The sequence below is a fragment of the Strigops habroptila genome, chromosome 2 (genome assembly GCF_004027225.2).
Source record: "Strigops habroptila isolate Jane chromosome 2, bStrHab1.2.pri, whole genome shotgun sequence".
NCBI classification, from domain to species: domain Eukaryota; kingdom Metazoa; phylum Chordata; class Aves; order Psittaciformes; family Psittacidae; genus Strigops; species Strigops habroptila.
Genome location: NC_044278.2, coordinates 83776636 through 83798227, shown reverse-complemented (window position 1 = coordinate 83798227; position 21592 = coordinate 83776636). Strand labels below are relative to the sequence as shown.

Here is a 21592-nt window from a genome sequence, read left to right as displayed (position 1 = left end):
AAAAATAGTTCAGATGAGAGGGCTACTTTTCATAGCAGTAATCTCTAGGAATAATACTGCATTTTGCCATACTAACCATTTTTAATGCGGCATTTAGGCAATAAAACTGAAGTTCCTGCTGATAAAGAAGCCATCAAATTGTGATTAATGCACTATAGACTATTTGCTTAACTATTTTCCTGTAGATTTCACAACATTTTACTACCAGCAGTTGTCTTTTCTATTCCTATTAATTATCTTGTTGTCCATATGCTAGTTCTTGAAATGCTCTGACTTTCCCCTTCTCCTACTGTGTCTTGATGGAGAGGCACTGTAATGTGCCATGTCACAGCTGTAGTAAGGAGAATATTCTGCTGATTATTACTTTCAAACAAGAACTTTAAAAAAAAACCAAACCCAGAAGTATGAAAAGTTGTCTAAGTAGATAACCTTTTTTCTTCTTGAAGAAGAAAAAAAGAAAAAAAGAAATTGGAAGCACGAGTCATAATAATAGTCATAATAATACTTTGATGTCATGATTAAAGAAGAATGCTGCTATAATATTTTTAGAAAGTCATACTACCAGAAAAAATAAAATAGTCTAAGCTATTTTTTTATGTAAAGATCAAAGTTTGTGTTTTGCTTGAAAGTCACAAGCATTTTGAGACTTATATTTGCACTGTTTCATTCTTTTTCCCTTTTGTGTATTGCTAGTGTTGCTTTAAAGTGGTAAAATGGAGAAAATTCTAAATCTCAAAAGATATACTTCCACGTTAGGCATAAGTAATACAGTGAGCTCCAAAATGATGTTCTTTTTCATCTCTGCATCTCTAGTTTTATTATTTATTTCAATTCACCTGGTTTCTTTGGAATTTTTTCATCTTAATTTACTAGTCTAAAGGATGCTAGAGAGAGAAAGGATCTTTAAAAAAACCCCAACAGTTGGAATGTCAAAATAACAACTTTAACAATTGAATTTAACTAGGTGAGTGAAGGGATCTGATTTCTTTAACTATCATTCTATGTAGACCTAAGAAGCATTTTAAGTAGAGACATAATTAAATTTTTTACTCCCAAGCTAGTGTGTTGAAAATTAATTCATGTGAAAGGAAAATATATAAACAGTTTCAACATAACAAGTCATACTTTTCCTTGTCCATATGTCAAAATATACAACATGCGTAACATTTTTTTCCAGGGACACCCTGCCAAGTGTAAGGAAAGAATTACTAACTTGGAAAGAGTCCCATAGACTCAATGATCAGTGATATTTCAGCAAGGTTTTGACACAGCATCTTCTGACTTCTGTTAGTATTGCAGGAATAAACAGTAAGTTCTATATGTGTACAACTATGCAAGTTTTAAATAGTTAGTATAACCTTTCACAGTACATGATTTTCTTTACAATGAGTATTCCAAATTTATTATTAGAACCCCCAAGGTAAAAAGCATAAGCCAAAGCAATTACAATTTTCTATAGTCTGGTTCCAATCCTCTCTCCCCTTGAAAACTGTATTTCATGGATTCATATGTCCATTTTAGTCATAGACATATAGAGTCAGTTTATGCTCCAATTAAATAACATGAATTTTTTTTTCCCCATCATGTCCCAAGAAAATTTCCTGCACAGTTCTTACCACATGAATTCGCTTTTAAAAATGTATGCTATGTGCACTAAGCCCAGTGTTCTCACTACACTGCAGTAGCTGCAACATTTCTTGTTGCATAAACAATAAGTTGTTCCATGTTAAAAAACAAATACATGCTGCTATGGATGGAAATATCCTATTTCAAAAGGTTTTTTCTTAAAGTATTTTCTTCAAAACTATTCTTTTTTTTTCTTTCCCTCAAAGTGTTATGAACATAATATATTGCAATTTTTTGACAAATAAATGTTCAGCAATATGAGTAACAATGTCCTCTTCCACTGTGTGACACAGTCTCTTCCATAGTTGCTACAGTACTGTAATTTATCACATCATCTATGAACACTATCTTCAAAAAAAAAGTTTTAGATTATTCATTAAGTGTAGGATGCCATAAAGTCTGAACACAGCCTGCACAGGTCTTCTTGCAGATTTATATTTGCTATTTACAGTGCAAGTAGGACATTTCATACAATAAAATACTTTGGAAATGTATGCCTGACAGAGCATAAGAAACAGAAAACCGCAAAATGCTTTAATATTTCAGTGTGTTACTGCTACTTGCTGCTAACATGATACCAATAGCTTGTTGTTAATAAAAGTCAATTAAATGTTAGCTCTGGTAATCCCATCTGTTGCACATTGCTTAAAAAGATAAAAGAAAATTAAAAAAAAAAAAAAATCTGAATTGTTGCTCCAGGTTGTCCCTGGATACACAGCTTATACCTAAGACCATTGAAAATGTACAGGAGATACATTTGATTGATAACCTCATAGAATAATTTTGGTTCAAAGTGACCTTTGGAGGTCATCTAGTCAAACTCCCTCAGTGCACATTTAATGAGGTCAGGTTATTCAGCAACATTTTCAGTCAAGCCTTGCTTTTCTAGTATTTGACTATCCCCATGGTTTAAAAATATTAAATAAATAACTTAATACCTTAATTGTGATTTCCTATGTTCCAGTTTTTTTTCTGTTGGCTGTCACTCTGCATCTCCAACAACACCCTGGCACCATGATCTCGGTTTCCTCCCATCAGGTAGATGCAGAGAGCAGTAAGGTCTCCCTTAGCTCTCTCTTACCTGGGTTCAACAGACCCAGTTCCCCCAGACTTTACTCATATGCCATATCCTGCAGCAATCAAAGCTTGGGCTCACTTAAGTATATCTATGTCTCTCTTGCACTGAGGAACACCAAGTAGACACATCACTTCATCTGTGCTTTTCTGGGTGCTAAATAGCTAAACAGGGAAGCATCACCTTCTTCAAGTTGCTCACTCTCACTAATACATCCCAAGACGATGTTGGCTGCCTTGCTGCCAGGATACTTTGCTAGCTAACATTCAGCTTGGTATCCTTCATGACCCCCAGGTCCTTTCCCACTGAGCTGTTTTCTAGACAGTTTCTCTCCAGCCTGTACTGGCGCATGGGGTTATTTTTCCTCAGACTGCAGGACTTTACATTTCCCTTTGCTGAAATTTGTGATGTTCTTGTCAGCCCATTTCTCCAACCTGCCTTCTAAATAGCATCCTTGTCCTGAAATATATTGATCAGCTCCCCCAGCTAGTTTGGTGACATATGAAAACATACTGAGGGAGAATTCCATCCTATCATCTAGATCATTAATAACATTGTTAAACAGTATTGGACCCAGAAGTAATCCCTGAGGGTCATCACTATTTACTGATCACCAGCTGGACTTTTTAATACAGATCAAAATTCCCTGAACCTGTCTGTCCAGTCAGCTTTCCATCCATCTCATTGTCTATTTATCCATGTGTCACCAATGTTGTGATAAGGAGGTCAAAATCGTTTTCTGCTCAGTATCTACTGACCAGTATCTGGTCAGCTATTTTAAATACTAGAAAGCCAACTGATGACTCTGTATATACATCATGTTAACCATTATATGCTAAAGAATTGTTAAGAGTCTGTTTGCCTCACTTGTTATCTGACCTTTGCTAGAGCCATATTAACACTAAAATAAACCACTGATGTTTGAATATATGACCACAACTCATTGATGATTTTCATCACCATCAATATCTCAATAATATTTTTCTTATTTTGTATATGGAGTACTGTTACAATATTTCAATATGCTTCAGGATGAGCTGGATGAACTGGATAGGAAAGGTTTTACATATCACTAGTTCCCCACTCCACTCCACCAAGTCTTAACTGGAAAAGTCTGTGGCTTGGATAATAGACATAACTAATAACATGATCACTGAAGCTCTTCAATACAAAAGATCATTAAAAATTTTGCATAAGGCACACACTTCACATAAATGAAATGGTTGCTCCATCTGCAGTCTAATCAGAATTCTCAGTAAGTTAAAAGGTCTATATAGCACCAGTAAATGTCACTGAGATTACTTACGTGTTTAAAATTAGGTTTGAATAATGTTTTGCTGTGCTGGGACTAATGACCCTTGCAGTATGAAGCAAAGAACTGCATCTATGAGAGACTGAACATTTTCTACCACTCCATTCAAAGGCACTTGAAGACATTCTGCATCTCCCAGGTTTGGAAATGTAACATATATTACAGTCCTTTATATTGCTAACATTTTGGGTTACAGGCACATCAATCACTTTATCCATATACATTCTTCTGGTTGTGGAAATTTTACTTATGGCCATCCTCCTACTCAGTGCATCAAGGTAATTTAAAGATTTTTCCAAGTTTCTGTTTAGCAATTCATCTTGGAATATGGTGAAACAAAAATGTGGAAGAAGCTCTAACATCTCAGTCAACCTGCAGTTTCAAGATGCAAAATGATCACTGAAGTTTAAGTGAAATTTCTTGAAAGGTAAAGCACTGAAGGATGAAGTATTTTTACTTATGAGGTATTTCAGTTTTCCATTTGAAACAATTGGGCTTCCATCAAATTGCATTACATTGAGACGAAGAAACTGACAGGATAACTTTGAACGCCACACTAAATTTCTAAGCATTATCTATATGACATAGCACAAGCAGAACCATGCTCTTCACTGGGAAAGAGAAAGCAAACTATGATTGTGCTCAAAACCTTACCAAATGTGAATAATTTTTAAAAGAATTTCCCATGGTCTAAAACCAAACTGCAATTATCTTTTTTAAGAAGAAATATTACATACTTTTTCTCTCTCAATATTTACTAATATAGAAAAGTAGCTGTTATGAGAAGGGCTCAAGGTACATCAAGGCCACAGAATTCCTTAAACTATCATGTTCTATTACAAAAAAACGTTCTCTGGCTATTATAAACATAGAATAGTTCAAAATAAGGTATATTATAAAAAAGTCATATATTCTAAAATGAATTGCATTCCAACAAAGTTGCCACCACAATTCTGAATTAGACTTCACCCTGTTTCATAAAGAGACAGATAAGACCAAACACTGTGACTCTAATTTCTGACAAGTATGACAAGCTGATGAATTGCTGACTTTAAAGGTCAGCTTCCCTGCATATGAAACCCTTGGTAACTAGAAGAATAGAGAACTGTCATTAAAAATGCTTGTTAGAAGAAAGTATTTGCTTTAGCTTATTGGTATGTTCCATTTTTCTGCTTTTATTTTGTAAAAATGTATCACATGCTCTTTAATATACTATCATATAACTCTGACAATAAATTAAGAATTTAAAGTTATCAGACATATGGCTTTTCAGATTGAAAATTTACACAAATTGGCAGGCTAGTAAAACCCCAGATTGTAATTAAGAAGAACAGCAGCCTTAAATCAAGAGAGATATAGATATTTGTGCTGCCATTTAAATTAGCAGATTCATTAAAAAAAAAAAAAAACCAAAAAACCAAAAAAACCCAACCAAACCAAAAACACACACCCCTACCCAAACAACCAAAAACCAACAAAAATCACACCATAAAACACTGGCTGGAAAATTTCATACCTCAGAAATAAAGCAACCGACATTGAATCTGATGTGCCTAAAAAAAAGAAACCAATGAAACTTTTCTTTTTTGCTCTTATTTTTAACTTTCTGATTCTAATGATGTTCTATTTATAAAAAATACAGGGAATGCAAACATAGAAATCTCTAACGTTCATTGTTCACTAACTTTTTATGAAGTCTACCTTCCTCTCTTGCCACACCAATGCCATAACCCGCTATTTGGCAAGTGTGTTTCCAAAAGATTTTTCCAATATTTTTTGGTTTTCCTTCACTGCTTTTCTTATCTTCTTCACTGCCTCCCCTTCTCCATGTACACATTTTCTTTTCCTCATTTAGATTTTGCATTTCATTTAGATTTGCAATTTCATATTTGACATTGAAGACAAAATATTTCTGTAAATACCAGGGATATTATACGTCTGCTCATGGAAAAGGACACATAACCTTACAGTTAATGAATTTTACTTCCATTAGAAACTTTTTCCATGCTCAGCAATACCTCTGCATTTTGAAAGAAGTTTGTCACATTTGAATTAAGTCTGTTCATACCTGTGTCAACTACGCAAATAAAAATTTGTATTCATGGCTTCCACAGATTTCATGGTTGTGGGAAATTGAAGTTATTTAATGTGACAGAGAACGCATTGGAAATGAACTATCATCTCCTCAAGTCAACAGGATTCTTGAATTAAGTGGTGTGCCCATTAGCAGCTACTTCTTCTTCAATATAACCAAATTGCCAAGCTCAAATGTCTTCCCCTCATAACAGGTTATGTGAAATCACAAAGCAAACTGATTTTCTATATATATATTTATGCATAATATATATTTATTTTTAATAAACTTTACAACTTGTAAAATATCAAGTCTGACACTACGCAAGGAAATAGTTTTTGGAAAATGAAGATTAAAACATTTATGGAGATGCAACGAAGCAAACCATTTTCATAAAAATATATTGACTTTCATTAAAATGCTGTTGTGAAGACATAAAAATAATTGGTGGAGGGAAGCTGTAAGACATTTCCCAGGTACAATCAGAGACTTATCCTGTGGTTGCAGTACGTCAACTGAAAATTAGTCTTTCTTTTTAGCAATCAATTAATATTTAATTTCACCTATGTAACTAAGAATCAAAATTATTCCAAGATGACACTTAACTTGAGTCACATCTCAGAATTATTGCACATTCTGTAGCATTTGCCATACCTATAAACCTATTTTTGCAAAATTATTTTAAAAACTCTGTCTTGCTCCCCATTCCCACCAGTGCAGAATTACTGTTTCTTTGAGATGTTTTATCTCAAAAAAATTTTATGGTACAGCACTATTATTTCAGTCAGGCCTAGCTGTATTTCTCTATAGCACTATGGTTAAAATAATAACAATAATAATAAAAATTATAATATTATTATCATAATTTTTATTATTGTTTTGACGATACTTCCATACAGTATTTAAGAGACATAAAATGGGGTCAAAAAGTATTTCTTGTACTTAATGCAGAGTAGATATATTTGAAGAGGCAAAGAACAAGATGAAAGGTACATAATTTCAGTCATTACCCTCAGATTTTCTTTACTATGGGCACATGAGTGTATACTCCATTTCGCTTGCTTATTTATATTCTATTAAAAAAATGTATTACGATGATTAGCATCCTAGAACTTACTATTCAGAGAGTCAGCTATAATTCCCTATTCACTGAACTATATTAAAATATTCTGCCAGCGTAGTACTAAATATCCAGAAACAAATGTTTCTTAAGATTTGAAAAAGTGTAGAAAGAATTAATACTACCATTTTACTCTTCAAAAGCCATTAGAGCTCTCTTAAATGCTGTCAAAACTTCCCCCCACTCCCAAGTTTTCTCCCAATAAATGCTTTTTATATATCAGAGAGCTTAATTTTCTAACAATTCTGCTGTTTGTAAGATAAATAAATAAATAGGTAGGAAAATAAGCTAAAGAAAATTCACTTCATCTGCTTCACATTTCACATTTTCATGAAGAATAATGACTTTCCTTTAGAAAACAGAAATGCCCAAATTTTGAAAGCTTCATTCACTAATCCGTTATTCTGCCTTTGTATCAGAAACTTAAGCTATTTCTGTAGCTTTCAAAGAATGTTTGGTTGGGTTTTTTTTTGAGCACAGGACCACATAATATGCTAGATTTAAGGGAGTAACATAATTACCTTATCACAACAACCAACCTTGACAATGACACCTTGGAAGAGTACTCACAGAGACAGAATTTGAGATACATCACTTGCAACTCTTAAAGAAAGCACTCTGAAAAGCTTTAAAGAAAGGGCCTTGAAGTTCTCTTGAAAGCATGAGAAGTTTTTAAAAACAAAGATTTCCTCATCCTTTTTTTAAACAGGACTTCCCCTCAAATCCTTTGCATAAGACAGGAGGAGTTTGTTAACAAACTCCCTCTTGCCCTACTTTACATTTGCTCTTGTCACAGTCCATACTATTTCCCTGGAGTCTGAAAGAAAAAAATGCTTTCTGTCATCTCGGAGACTATGCATCTGCTCTTTGCTCTGCTCAACACTTTCCTACCCTTTCTTCACATTACAAGGTCTCTGCTTGTGGCTCTTCTACCACGCTCTCCAGGATATCCTCCTTGTGCTGCAGAAGTTTTTCCTGGTTATACATGCATGTAGAAGAAATAATCACCTTTCTCTTATGTAGATTCCTTATGACTGAGAGTGTTGTAGTCAAGAAAGACAATAAGGCACCCTTCCCCCACTCACAACTGGTCATCCACACCCTTTAACACAAACAGTAAGTCAAATAGATGTGAACTGCCTCACACCTAAATGCAATAACACAATGCCTATGCCTAAATATCACGCACTACAAAGCTTAATTTTTGGGATTATGTTTTCACTGGGTTGGAAGTTTAACCACATACAAAAAATATATTGCAATGGCATAACTAAATAGATGTGATTATTTTTATTACTAGCAAGGAGAAAGCATGACTATCATGCATGCTTGCAAATGTAACTGTAGTTACATCAGTGCTTGCTTATTAATTACAACTGACTTCCTTTTTGATCTACCCTCTTTTGGTGGTGATTTTCCTGTTACACAGAAGTCAGATTTTAGACCTGAGCATTAAAATCAATAACAGATTATATAATATACCTAATATCTTAGAAATCTTCATGAACTTTTTGATACATCAGCTATGATCAATCACAAGTCTTTAAATGTACTATCATGAGTAATTTATTTCATTCATGCCAAAAACATTTTCCCCTATAAATTGTTTATAGAATCATGAGAATTTTTTTTAATAAAGTTTTTTTTCTGTTACGGCTTTTAATTTTTTTTTTTTCAATTGTTCATGATATTGCTTTTCACTCAAAAAAAAAAAAAAGGTGGAAATATCAAACTAATACATAAATCTAAAAAATATATTGATAAAAAGGATCAATTTTTTTCAACCTATACCTGTTCAATTGCAATACAATTTCATTCTAAGGTAGTTCAGATGAATTCTGCTATGACAGCTTATTTACCTCCACTGACAGACAAAAGCTAACTGACTAGCTTGGACCTAGAAAACTACATTTTAGATATCATAACACAGAGAAAATAAAAACCTGCCACAGAATTAACTCCATCAGTGTAAAATGTGTACAACTACCTGTGCTGTAGTGGTAAGAAAAACAGTTAAACTTGTGAATTACAACATTATACTAATTACACAAAAGAATAAAGAAAATAAAGACATACTTGCTGGCCAAACAAAGCAGATTCATTGAAATCTGCTCTACTACTTCAATAATAATTTCAGTTTAGACCTTAAGGACCATTTTTTCTCAGAAATTATATTTAATCGACTTTTTACGTAAGTTTAATTTCATGAGCTAGATGGTTTTAATTTCAGCAAACTATGAAGAATCAAATGGCTACTGATATAAGTAGCTTATTTTTGCTTTGATTCAGATTAATTTTTAATATTAATGCCTTACCTGTTGTGCCAGGTATAACTGGAAATATTTTAAACATTGTAATATAAAATTCTTTATGTCTTCAACTTTCTGTATTAATTGACTTCACAAGTGAATAAAGGAGGGATAATTCTCGACAAAAATAAAAAACCAAAACTTCCCTTGATACGGTTCCCATGTAGAACAATGACAAAGTTTCCCTGAAAGAAAAAAGATTCCAAGGACTTTTTACTATTATCACCTGTATGTGAACACGCATCTAATTAAGGCACAGCAGACAGTGCATTCATCTTAGCAGGCCAACTCTCCACAACCTCACTGACATTGAGAGGAATCCCTACTCCTATGGTTTCAAAGGGCCACTTTTGAAATTAAGTTCCACACAATACAGAATGACTTCAAGCCAAAAACTAACAAGGTATTTTTACTTACAGAAGATACAGAGAATTCACAAGATCACTGCCTTACCATGGTGTAGTTGTGAGCCACCTTCATAAGCTCTGTACATCCTTGCGAGTCAGCAAATGCTCGTATTCCCAAACAGTTGGATGGGTGTAAAAGCTTCATTAGAAAATGACAGCAAACCTCTACTACTTGTGGGAGCTGGAGGAGGCAGGCAGCTGCTAGAAGATTTTCAATGGTGTCTTCTTTCAATTCCAGGCAGCCTAAAAAAAAAAAGGGATTAATAACACATGCAAACTTATTCACTTGGTGTTTACAAAATATGCAATATGAAAAGATCTTTTATAAATAATCCAAGCTCTATTTAAAAAACTCTACAGAAAAAGTGAAAAGAAGGAGGATTAGTATCTCTGACTGGACACTTCAGGAACCTGAACATTACAGTATTAGAAACATTTCTTTTTAAACTACTATTAACTATATAACAGGGATACAAAGATAGACTGTAAAGTGGGGAAAGGAAAAGAAGACTTAGGAATACTGGTTTTGTTACTCAGACTAACATCTAAAAAAGTATCTCAGTATCAACCAGGCTATGATTTCCCCTCCACATACACACTGAAATTGGTGATAAAATTTGCATTATCTTCATTGATACAGAGCAAAACTCACAACCATCTACCTCTCTGCAAAGAACTAAATAACTGCCTAAATTAGTATTACTAAAACCATAAAAATATCTTCAAAATAGGGCTTAAAAATCTTCAAATTTTGTGTTGCTTATTTGTAATGTGACTTTGGGATTAATTTTATCTGAGTAACATATGTCAGGCCTCTCATAGCATATAGGTCTTCTAAAAGACTGTATATTAGATAAAAGAACATACATGGATGCATAATATTTATCGTACTTTAATACTTATATTGAACTTAATTTTACAATTTCACAAGACATGCTTTTTATCTTGCAGACTAATACACGTTTAAATGAATAAAACATAAAATAGAACAAAATAAAGAAATATTTCTTTTAGTGAGAAAAAAATGTCATTTTTGCCATCATGCTCCCCCCTCAATGATTACTTTTAAATGTGGGGTTTTACATTAGTATCTCTTATAAATTTCTTACATTCATAATTTAAGAAACTAAATTAGAGATCACAAAGACATCTTGGAGAACTGGAAAAAGAATAGGAAATTAAAATGTGGAAACATAATATACATTGTAAGAAACTAACACTTATGATTTTATTCTGCTGTGCTTGGAAAAATCATTTCAATCTATAGGAGGATTAAGCATATATTGATCTTTCTGTTCAAAGTAATATAGTTCAACAGTTAGATAAAGTCACTCTTTTCCCCACTGTCCTGGGTTTTTTTTATTTATTGTCACATAAAAAGAAATCTACAAATCTTAATAGTTCTATTACATCACACTGAGGAGTTCTAAAATCCTCAACATTACAGCAATGCCATCAAAAAGAAAAGCTGCTTTATACTGCAATACCAACCCAAAATACAATAACCGTAACATTGAAGATCTGACCTTTTCTCCTTCTTTCACTGTATCTGGGGCTTTTAATATAAGATAGAATCTGGGAAGTTATACTTTACTGGATTTAGTTATAAAACATCCATTTACAAAGGTGAGAGCATCAGATTAAGTGCACAGTGTAATTTCAGTGGCTTTCCTCTGCTTATTTTTGTGTTTCTGTTAATGTCACATGTGTTTCTCTTCACATTATCTGACTTTTTCTCCTAATTTCTATCCATCATGTGTTTATGTAATGTGGTCAGAAGGCACACTCAGCAGCTGATTCTTGGGTGACCCATATATTTATGAATGATGCTCCCACATGTGCTGCATGCTTGCAGGTAACAACTTCTCATTATCTAGAATATAGATCCACTGTGTCATGTGGAAGCTATCAAAAGATGTTTTGAGATTAAAACTGATCATCCCAGTACCAGAAGGAAGAAAAATAAAAATGTGAAGAACAGCTATGAAAAGTAGATGGACTGAAAAGTGTACTGATTAAAAGAAAATTAGAAAAATGAAGTTTAAAATCTCCTTTTCCTATATGCTTATAGTCTTATTTTCTTATTATTCTTATATGCTTATTTTTCAACAACGAGCTCAAAGAAGCCTCTGGACCTACAAAGCTGATCCAGATAACATTTGCAGAACGACATAAAGACTGAAAGAATCACCACCCTTTATGAGGAAATGTAACAGTGTCACTTTGGCTTTTTATTGCTAAACGTAGCCTTTGGAGAAAAACCCAAAGGAAACAGTTGAAGCCACATCAATCTATTTATTTTCAAATTGAAGATATTTTCTGTCAACTTTAAGGAAAACTGGTACTAGAAGGGTACTAGCTGGGAACTAGTACGATTAAAATAACCTTAAATCAATAAAAATTATTACCTGTTTTATAAATTATTTCTTTACGTAACCAACATGACCATTTTGAAGGAGATCCTTCACATTTTTATGGAAGAGTGTGAACAAGTTTGCGCCTTACATATTAATTAAGGGAGTAAACATACAATGGCTTCTAGGATACCTGGGGTATGAATATATTATAACTTGGCTTATTTTTAACCAAATTCAGAAACATCAATTTACTACTTATTGTATTTAGGATAAAAACTAGAAAATTACACTTAGCTTGAGTTAAAGAGAAGTGTACTTTGCTTCTTTCTTTCAGTACTGTCTTATTGTGCTTTTTTTGTTGTGGTTTTTTTGTTTGTTTATTTCCCCTTTTTTCTGCACAAACATAAGAAATAAGACAGCGCTTTCAAGGATCCTGCTTTTACAGAGCATTAGCTTCAATGATAGGTAAGTCTCTAATCCATCTAAATGGTTTCCAGGTCTTACTTGTTTTCATTTTTAAACATCAAGACACCTTCATAAATTTCTTCACAAGGTCTGTATTCGCTTTTTCAATAGGGTGCTATGACATTTTAATGCAAATTCCTCTCGGATATCCAGTGCTTATCATGGTCAGAGTTAAAAAAAAAAAACAAAACAACACGATGTTAAGAGGCTCAGTATTTACAGTGTCAACTCTTCAGACAGTTTCATATTGACAATTAGAATGTCCAAGCATCTATTTAAAAATGTTTAATAGAACATCTAAGGAGGCATTGATACTACTGCTTCTTCAGTTCACCCCCTCTCACAGTTTTATGCAAAAAAAAGAAAAAAAAAAAAAGTTTGCACAAGTACTTCAGTCTGAGCAAAGCAAACTAACCAAAGCTTAAAATCTCATTTTGTATCACATTATTTGGGATGAAAAAAAAAAAAGAAGAAAAACATAATGAAAAGAACTTTAATGGATTCTGATTGTTATTCTAAATTATAGTTCTGTTTGTGACAAATTTTCTGTGCATTGCTTAAGCAGAAATTAAAATGCCTGTCTTTAGGATGCATCCTTATAATGAATAAATAAATTTTATTACCTCATTACAAAATCTGAAACAGAGATAATATATAAAAATTCTCTGATACCTTTATTCTTCTGATAAATCTTTTTCCAAGTCAAGGGACAGTTTGGGGATTTTCTTTTTTTTTTTTCCCTTTATTTTTAATCTTATCTTTTGATTTTATTCTTTCTTCTACTCCTTAGGCTACACTGTTACAACTAATTTTGTGTACAGGGAATCACTGCATCTTTGACTGCCTTTGCGTGGTGTTATTTAGTTCAGTGTGCATCACAGTAATCAGACTTCCACGGCTACTGACCAATAGGTATCATTACAAATATGCTGGGACCACTCATTTGCTCTTTGCATAAGCAACAATTTTTAACACAGATCCATAACACATGGTAATATTATTTTACCTTAAGTGCACAGTAATTTTCTTCTGTCTTGTAAATACACATTTATCAATTTGTAGCAAGACTCAAACATTCTTAAGACAGCTGTGAGTAAGGGTGCACCAGTGAAGTCATGGAACGTGTCAAGGAATTAGAAATAAAGGTCAAAAGTAATTCCTTTTGATCAGATATTTATGTTTTTAACCTTTCTATTTCATGTGTCTTGATCATGACACATGACACATGACCTTGCGTTGCACTGCTGAAGAGTTTCTGAATGGAGTTATTTCCATAGGCTCTGGTTGTAGGAACACAGCTTCTCTATTAGTTCTTTTTTTTTAAATAAAAGTAAGTAATATCAAGATAAGATTTATTCAAATTTTGCATAGTGGATTAATTGCTTGCAATTATGTTTACAAGAATAAACTGCATCAAATTCCAGTGAAGACTAGAAAAAGCTTATAAAAAAGGTGCTATAATAGACCTTTTTCACATTGCTTATTATTATCTTACCAAATCTTAGGTATCTGCCAGGTAGCCATCTGAGCTAGCGATCTGACATCTCCTTTTACAGTTAATGGAGAACAATACGAGGTGTTAGAGAAGTTTCTATCTATCTGCCTTGTATCTATTTTAGAACAAGATGATTCCCTCCCTAAGAGTGGAGAGAGTCCACTCCCTGTTTCTTGGTTTTAACTATAAAAGGAGCACCTTCATTTGACTTACTGAGACACTGTCAATATTTATATTTGCTGATATGAATTCAGTTCATCTGCTCCCAAACATACAGAACTGGAATCATTGGAATCATCAGGTATCAGGTAATGAAATGACTGGAAATGCTTCACATCCTTTAAATACTTTCTGGGTCCCGTTCTGATGATAATTCTCTCTGATACTGTCAACTCCAGGTAATGCCAGGATATTCAAACAAACAAAAAAATACTACCCCAAAAAGAAGTAGTCTCTTACACAAACAGATAATGCAATTTAAATTCAGGAAGAAACTTGGGATCTGCTCATTCCTTATTATCAGAGTTACAGAGACAGAGATGTCGACTGTCCACAAAATATTTTTGCTTCTGATTCCACCTTACAGCCTAATGAAATCTGCTTTGCTTTGGGCTGGATTGCACTGCTGGTAGAAGTGAGTACTACATTTTACATACTAGCAGCCAAAACCTTAACCAAACACAAACTAACCCCAAAAGTATGTAAGACCTAGAGATGTGTTTACTTGAGGGTGTTGATGAAACACTTAATTTTTTTTTGGGCAGCCATTTTGGTATCAGCCACCAGAAACAAAAGACAAGTTAAACCATATGACTTAACCAGGAATACTACTTTTTTCCCAGTAGATTTTTTTTTTTCACAACTTCAATCCCCCTCAACTCTAAACCAAGTCATCTGATTGGAACAGATTGATTTTCTGTTCATTCAGCATCTCTTTTTTAATCCCTGTGGATAAAATTCAACTCTTGAAAATGACAACTTATTTTACCTCCTCTTCACAAAGGGGACTTAAAACGAACCATCTTAAGGACAAAGGAGCTCAGCTTTCAGGTCTGAAGGAGCAGTATTTTACTCTCCACATCTGAAGCTAGCTCAGAAGCAGGAATACTCTCCTCTGCCAGAACAAGCTTCTCAACTTCTCAGGTGATGATTTGGCAGCTTGTACTAGGGTAGCACTGAGAAGTTCTTATTCACACTTAAAGAACAAAAAGTTACAGAGACAGAGATGTCGACTGTCCACAAAATATTTTTGCTTCTGATTCCACCTTACAGCCCAATGAAATCTGCTTTGCTTTGGGCTGGATTGCACTGCTGGTAGAAGTGAGTACTACAGTCACATCCTGTTCTGTGGGTACATTTCATTACAGTCACTGTGCCATGGTCACAGAATAGAAAGGGAATGAAGGTATGTTTTACAATGCAGGGACAAGACCAGAGAAATCTGTGAAAGGTGAGGACCTCTTTCACAAACTGCCATTGCGATTCTCCTGAATTTTTTGCTTTCTTTTGGAACTAGAGATACACAGCTAGGCAGCTGCCTGCTCAGCAGGGTGGATATGGGTACATGTCTCCACTGCAGGAACTCCAGAAAGCAGCACATAAAAGAGGGAGACACTAGCTATGTTCCCATAAAAGTCTAGATTATTCTGAATACTCAGAATCTATGGATATCCAGTTCAGAGCTCTTTTCCAAGCAATTCTCATATACTGCACCAAAAGAATGAGAAAACAGCTGGATCCTAATACATAATTGCAAATTCTGTCTCTTAATAGAGTATCCTGGGTAAAAGTAGGAGCAGTAACAGTTTGCTTTATTGCATAGCTCCAGAAATGAACAAGGACTTAGTGATTCAGTGACAGGAATGGAAAACACCTACTCCAGCTGGACCCAAGCTCCTTGGAGCAGGGATTGCCCAAAAAACAAAAAGAAAAAGGAGACAGGCAGTCTTTGCAGTTCATTAAGCTAAATGAGACTATAAAGATGTTTCACACAGACCTGAATTACATGAAAACCCGTAGTTTGTTTTAGGATCAGAAAGACATTTAGTGTAGGAAGGTATTTGATTCCAAGCAGGCTGATATCCACAGATGGAGGATGACAGTGTAGTCCTACAGTTAAAGTGAGGAAATTTGGAAGATTCTCGCATTGTATACATGGACAGTATATCTGATAATTTAATGCAGGAGTAATCTCTGGTGTTGTGCTAAGGCTTAGCTGATACATGAATAAGAATTTACTGAGGAACACAATACGAATCTTGTCAATTGCTCCAGCACTAGTAACACATAACCTGAGCAAAGGCACATATAATCTTGGAAGTGTAGTCAATGCAGAAAATCTGTGGACAGATTATGAGATCACTACTACCTTCCCACTTGCTAAATTGGAGCAACTCTGATGAAAAAAGGCTTCTCTGGATAACTGCAACTGTATTGACTCCTAAAAAGGAGTTTATGACAAGTATCTGCTTCTGGAAGAGAACTTCACAGAAGATCTTCCATATCCAGAAGTTATTCAAGGTCTACAACTATCTGATATGACCATTTATTCGTACTCTCCATTATACAATGGCTAGCAAAGTCTTCCAGGTCAATTAAATTACCTTAACTTGTCCTTCTATCAGTCATCTCAAAAGTTCCTGGAACAACTGTTCTCCCATTTGAAGTGAACGGCAGTTCACAATGGCTTATTCTGTGAAACTGCAAAGTTAGCCATCAAGTACACGGCAGAGTAAATGCAGTGGAACAGCAGCAGGCAATAGTCTCCTGCAAAAAATGCTAGATAGAGATGGTCCGTGTTCATAGGGGTTTCTAACATGATACCACAGAACAAACAACTCCTGAACTTACTCAACTTATCACGGAGGTAGAGGCAAAGACCTTCACGATATGCAGAGTATCAGGGGTCACTCCAATTCTCAACGTGATCAGTATCTCCTAAAGGGGAGGGAGTAGCCTGAAACACTGTAAATTGGCTACCATCACCTAAGAGCCAGGGATTGATTGTTTCAGCTGATGCCTTCAAAAATATGCACAAAGCCTTTTATCTATAAAGTTAAGCTTGCCTGGGACTTCCCTATAACACGGGGACTAACTGGACTGAAATTTCCTGTTATACACTAAACTCTGTCATCCTCCAAACCACAGCAGTCACATTCAAACTGCACACTGAAGAATGATCCTGTGGCTGTGATAATCCCTGGACTGTATGAACACTACAAATTCACACAGGCTAAAACTATGCTAAGAACCATTCTCACTGTTTATTCATATAGACAACCAAGTTTCAGCAATACAAAAAAAAAAAAAAAAAAACCTCACCAAAAAATAGAAAAACCCAAACCAAAAAACCCACAACCCAACCCAAAACTTAAAAACAAACCTCCCTGGGATATTTCATTAATAAAATTTCTGTTCTGAAGGACCCTAAAGGTCCTTGTGCTTAAAGGCATTTTCTTTCTTGCTACATGCCTGCTGCCTGCCCTGTGTGTGGTATTAGATATAACACTGACAGTGTACTTGACAGTACTTTAATTAAAGAATCTCCCAAATAAAATCTAATTAAAAGCTATACAGAGGGCTTAAAACTCTTCAATGCATGATCCACACTCTTTTTCCTTTTTTTTTATCCCAGATGTGCATAAATAAATCAAGGACTCTTTGTTTTTTATTAGTTAACTGATTTTTGCTTTTTCAGTTTCATTAACAGTATGAAAGCACAAACGTATTCTTCTGATCGCTGTTGGGAATGAATACTAATTAGATAGCCTGATGCAGTAGGAGAAAATCTATAGTAACTTCACAGCTCTTTTGTAACTTCAAAGGAAGGCTCCCAGAATCACCAATGGCAGAAAAATACCAGAAGCTCAACCTCTAGTTCCAGTCCTATCTAAAACATTTAAGCATAATTGCAAATAATGAAAACCCAAGTTTTAGGATCAAGAAAGAAGCATTACCTAAGAAAATGAGGTTATCTTGAACTCTAAAAAGACCAAAGAATACATATCCATGTATCCCAGGGCACTGGAATCCCAATCCTAGATTTTCTGCTATCAATCATCTTGCTGCTTGAAAAATGAAACATACTTTGTGCATAGCCTTTATACGTAAGTGTTGGCTTCAGAGTTCCTCAGCTGGTTCACATGAAACATTTATTAGACATGCAAAAGAGGAAGCATTGTTTCCTCTTAAATTATAGTTCTACCACAGATTAAATATACATTGTTTATTTGAATAAACCAATCAAATGAGGAAAAGTGTGGATAGATTAAAGCTGTATCTTGTATTGAAGTGGCATATCTTTTATCCGTCGCAAAAACCTTTGGGTTTACTCTGTTAACGTATGCAAAGTATAAAGCAGCACATAATTTTGATATAGCGTTTTACTAATAAACTTACACCACATTATAGATAGCTATAATTTGAATTATACAACTTGTAATTACTTTTCAATTTAGCTTATTTAATTAGAAAACTTTATGCTTATTTCTGATAAAACAATATGCAGCCACTACCCTATTAATTTTATTTACAAAATTAAGTTCTTCAGTTATAATCCTTACACATATAGTTAAAAAAACTTCCAAAAGAATCCCAACTCCCGTCTAACATAGAGTTTATAGCACATATTTTAACATATCTCATTTTTTTCAGCTTTAAACAAATTGTGTTTTAAAAGTACATCCATCACATTAACTTTACAATTAATCGCGATAAATATTCACAGAAACTTTAACACCTTTTACTGTCTTTAAATCAGTGGTATTTGGCAGTCTAATTTTTTGTCTTCCTGTTACTACTCTTAGATGGACAGCTGCCTTCACTTAGGGGCAGCTCTTACCAAGTCTGCACAGGGCTTGACACTCTGCCAGACAAATCATGACTATTCCTATCAGGCTACCAAATATCTACTATCATTTATTACTGGCAAGTCTCTGAGTTAATGCATTTATCATCTGGCCTGATACAAGAGGCTCATCTACTCACAGTCACAGAATGTGTTTAGAAAGGGGCAAAAGAAAGAACATTTACTAATGATTTTAAAAAGTAGGGAATATAATTCTGTTGTTTTGAACAAATGGGAGTTATCACATATTTCAGTGATTTAGAGGTAATGGCCCTGAACAGCACCTTCAGAAATTCTGTCCAGAAAATCATGTCCTTTCAGAAGTGTATGGATGTTTGTGGAAGAAAAAGTAAGGACTATTTTAATTAACAGGAGTTAAAAGGAAAAATTGAAGATACACAAAGCAATGTGCAGCTAATTACCAAACTAGTATTATTCCTTTTTTTTTGTACTAATGGATATAGCAGAATTTAACAACTCTCCTTTCAGATAAAACTTATCTTTCTTCAGGTCTTTGTGATGTACAAAACCTCACCTTTGCTGAACTTTAATTATGATATTTTGCAGCAGTATTTTATTTTATTTTATTGCTGGAACTGTAAGGTCTGGTATTGGTACAGGATGCTTTTATCTGTAGTAAGACTTTTCATAGATATTTTACACTTCTTGAACTACTATTTCATTTTTTTTTCCTATGGCTCATGCATATGAAATAATTTCACTACATTAAAAAAAAAAAAAAATAAAACCTGACTGAATTACAGTTATTATAATGAGAAAATGGTTCCTTTTTTTAAAACACATCTAAAAAAGTTTTCTCCAGAGAAAAACTTCCAACAGCAGCAACTATATGTGAAATTAATCTATTTTAATTTTTTTTATCTCCTTGAGCTAAAAAGGTAGTGACAAAAAAATTAAATAGAAGAGTGAATAGCTGGCCATCTGTCAAAATGGTTTGCTATTCCTGGGGTAAATGAATGAAGAGCTAAACTTTCAGCACATGAGTTGCTGAAAACTTTTTCACATACCATGCAGTCAGTAATTGGAAAGTGGCAGCTGAATTCTCCAGATAGTCTGTCTAGACTATGTAGACTCCAGATTACCGATTAAAAGGCTGAATGGGAATTTCTGTTGGCTGCTACACTGCAGGGTATAAGAACAGTGGATATCTCCTTCACTTATCAGTGTTCCCCTTGCCCACATCCATGTATCACAAAGAAGAAAGTGAACTGGCTTGAAACAAAAGGGGACATGAACTAGTCTGGTGGTAAGTAAGGAATCAGAGGGCAAGAAAAGATATAAGAAACTATGAAGATAGATAAATCGTGAGGAATGGTGGAAAGAGAATGGCAAAAATGTTTCAGGGGACAGGTTTTGGTCCAGCAAAGAACATGGGAAAACAATTATTAACCCATGAGCAACAACTGTCTTTAATTTCAATAAACTGAAGAAGTTTGGGACCATGATCTAGGAATTCCCTTATCGCCTGTGAGTTCCCAGAGATAACCAGTAAAGTTCTGAGACAGCTTCATTAATATTGAAAATGCTTAAGTAATTTTTGCTTCCTTCTGTATCTCCTTCTTTTCTTAATGTACACTTACTTGCTATTTTTGTTGTCAATACTAACTGTGTGTCCTGGGTTCAGCTATAGCAGTCATTTTTCTCCTTCTTAGTAGATGGTGCAGTGCTGTGTTTTTTAACTTTCAGCCTGGGAACAACACTGATAACACTGATGTTTTCAGTTGTTGCTAAGTAATGTTTACTCCCACCAAGGACTTTCTCTGTCTCATGCTTTGCCAGGGAGGAGGGGAAGCCGGGAGGAAGCAGAGACAGGACACCTGACCCAAACTAGCCAAAGGGGTATTCCATACCACAGCACGTCATGCTCAGTATATAAACTGGGGGGAGTTACCCAGAAGATCCCAGATCACTGCTCGGATCGGTCTGGGTATCGGTCAGCGGGTGGTGAGCAATTGTATCCTCTCTCCTTGTTATTTCACGAATCATTATTATCATTGGTGGTAGCAATAGTGGTTTTGTATTATACCTTAGCTACGGGACTGCTCTTATCTCAACCCATGGGAGTTACATTCTTTCGATTCTCCTCCCCCTCCCTCCGGGAGCGGGGGGAAGGAGGAAGGCGGGGAGTGAGCGAGTAGCTGTGTCGTTCTGAGTTACCGGCTGGGCTCAAACCACGACACTGTGCTGTGTGTCTGCATGTGATCTTTTAGCAAAAACTGAAGCAAAAGAACCATACAGTACTTAGGTATTTCCACAGTTTTGTTCCAAGGGGAACAACACTGTCCCTCATCTTCATCTTGCTTCCTCTTCCTTTTACCTTCCTCTTACAGAATGATTTAACATTACCAGTAAGGTCTTCAGCTATTCTGTGCCAAGGTACTCTTGATTTTTGCCCCAGTATTCTTGACCTCTTCACTTTATACTCACATCTAGTAGTAACATTATATCTTTCTCATGCTTGATAAAAAATACTTACATGTTCTTC

The 21592-nt window shown here is 34.7% G+C and overlaps 1 protein-coding gene across 2 annotated transcripts in view; it reads right to left on the bottom strand.

Moving 5' to 3' along the window:
- The window catches only part of KLHL1 (kelch like family member 1), a 207727-nt gene that overhangs the window by 115476 nt on the left and 70659 nt on the right, over positions 1 to 21592 (bottom strand). For both annotated transcript variants that reach the window (XM_030477140.1, XM_030477141.1), the window contains exon 4: positions 9970 to 10166. In XM_030477140.1, the coding sequence (XP_030333000.1) occupies positions 9970 to 10166 (197 nt within the window). The remainder of the gene's footprint in view (positions 1 to 9969; positions 10167 to 21592) is intronic.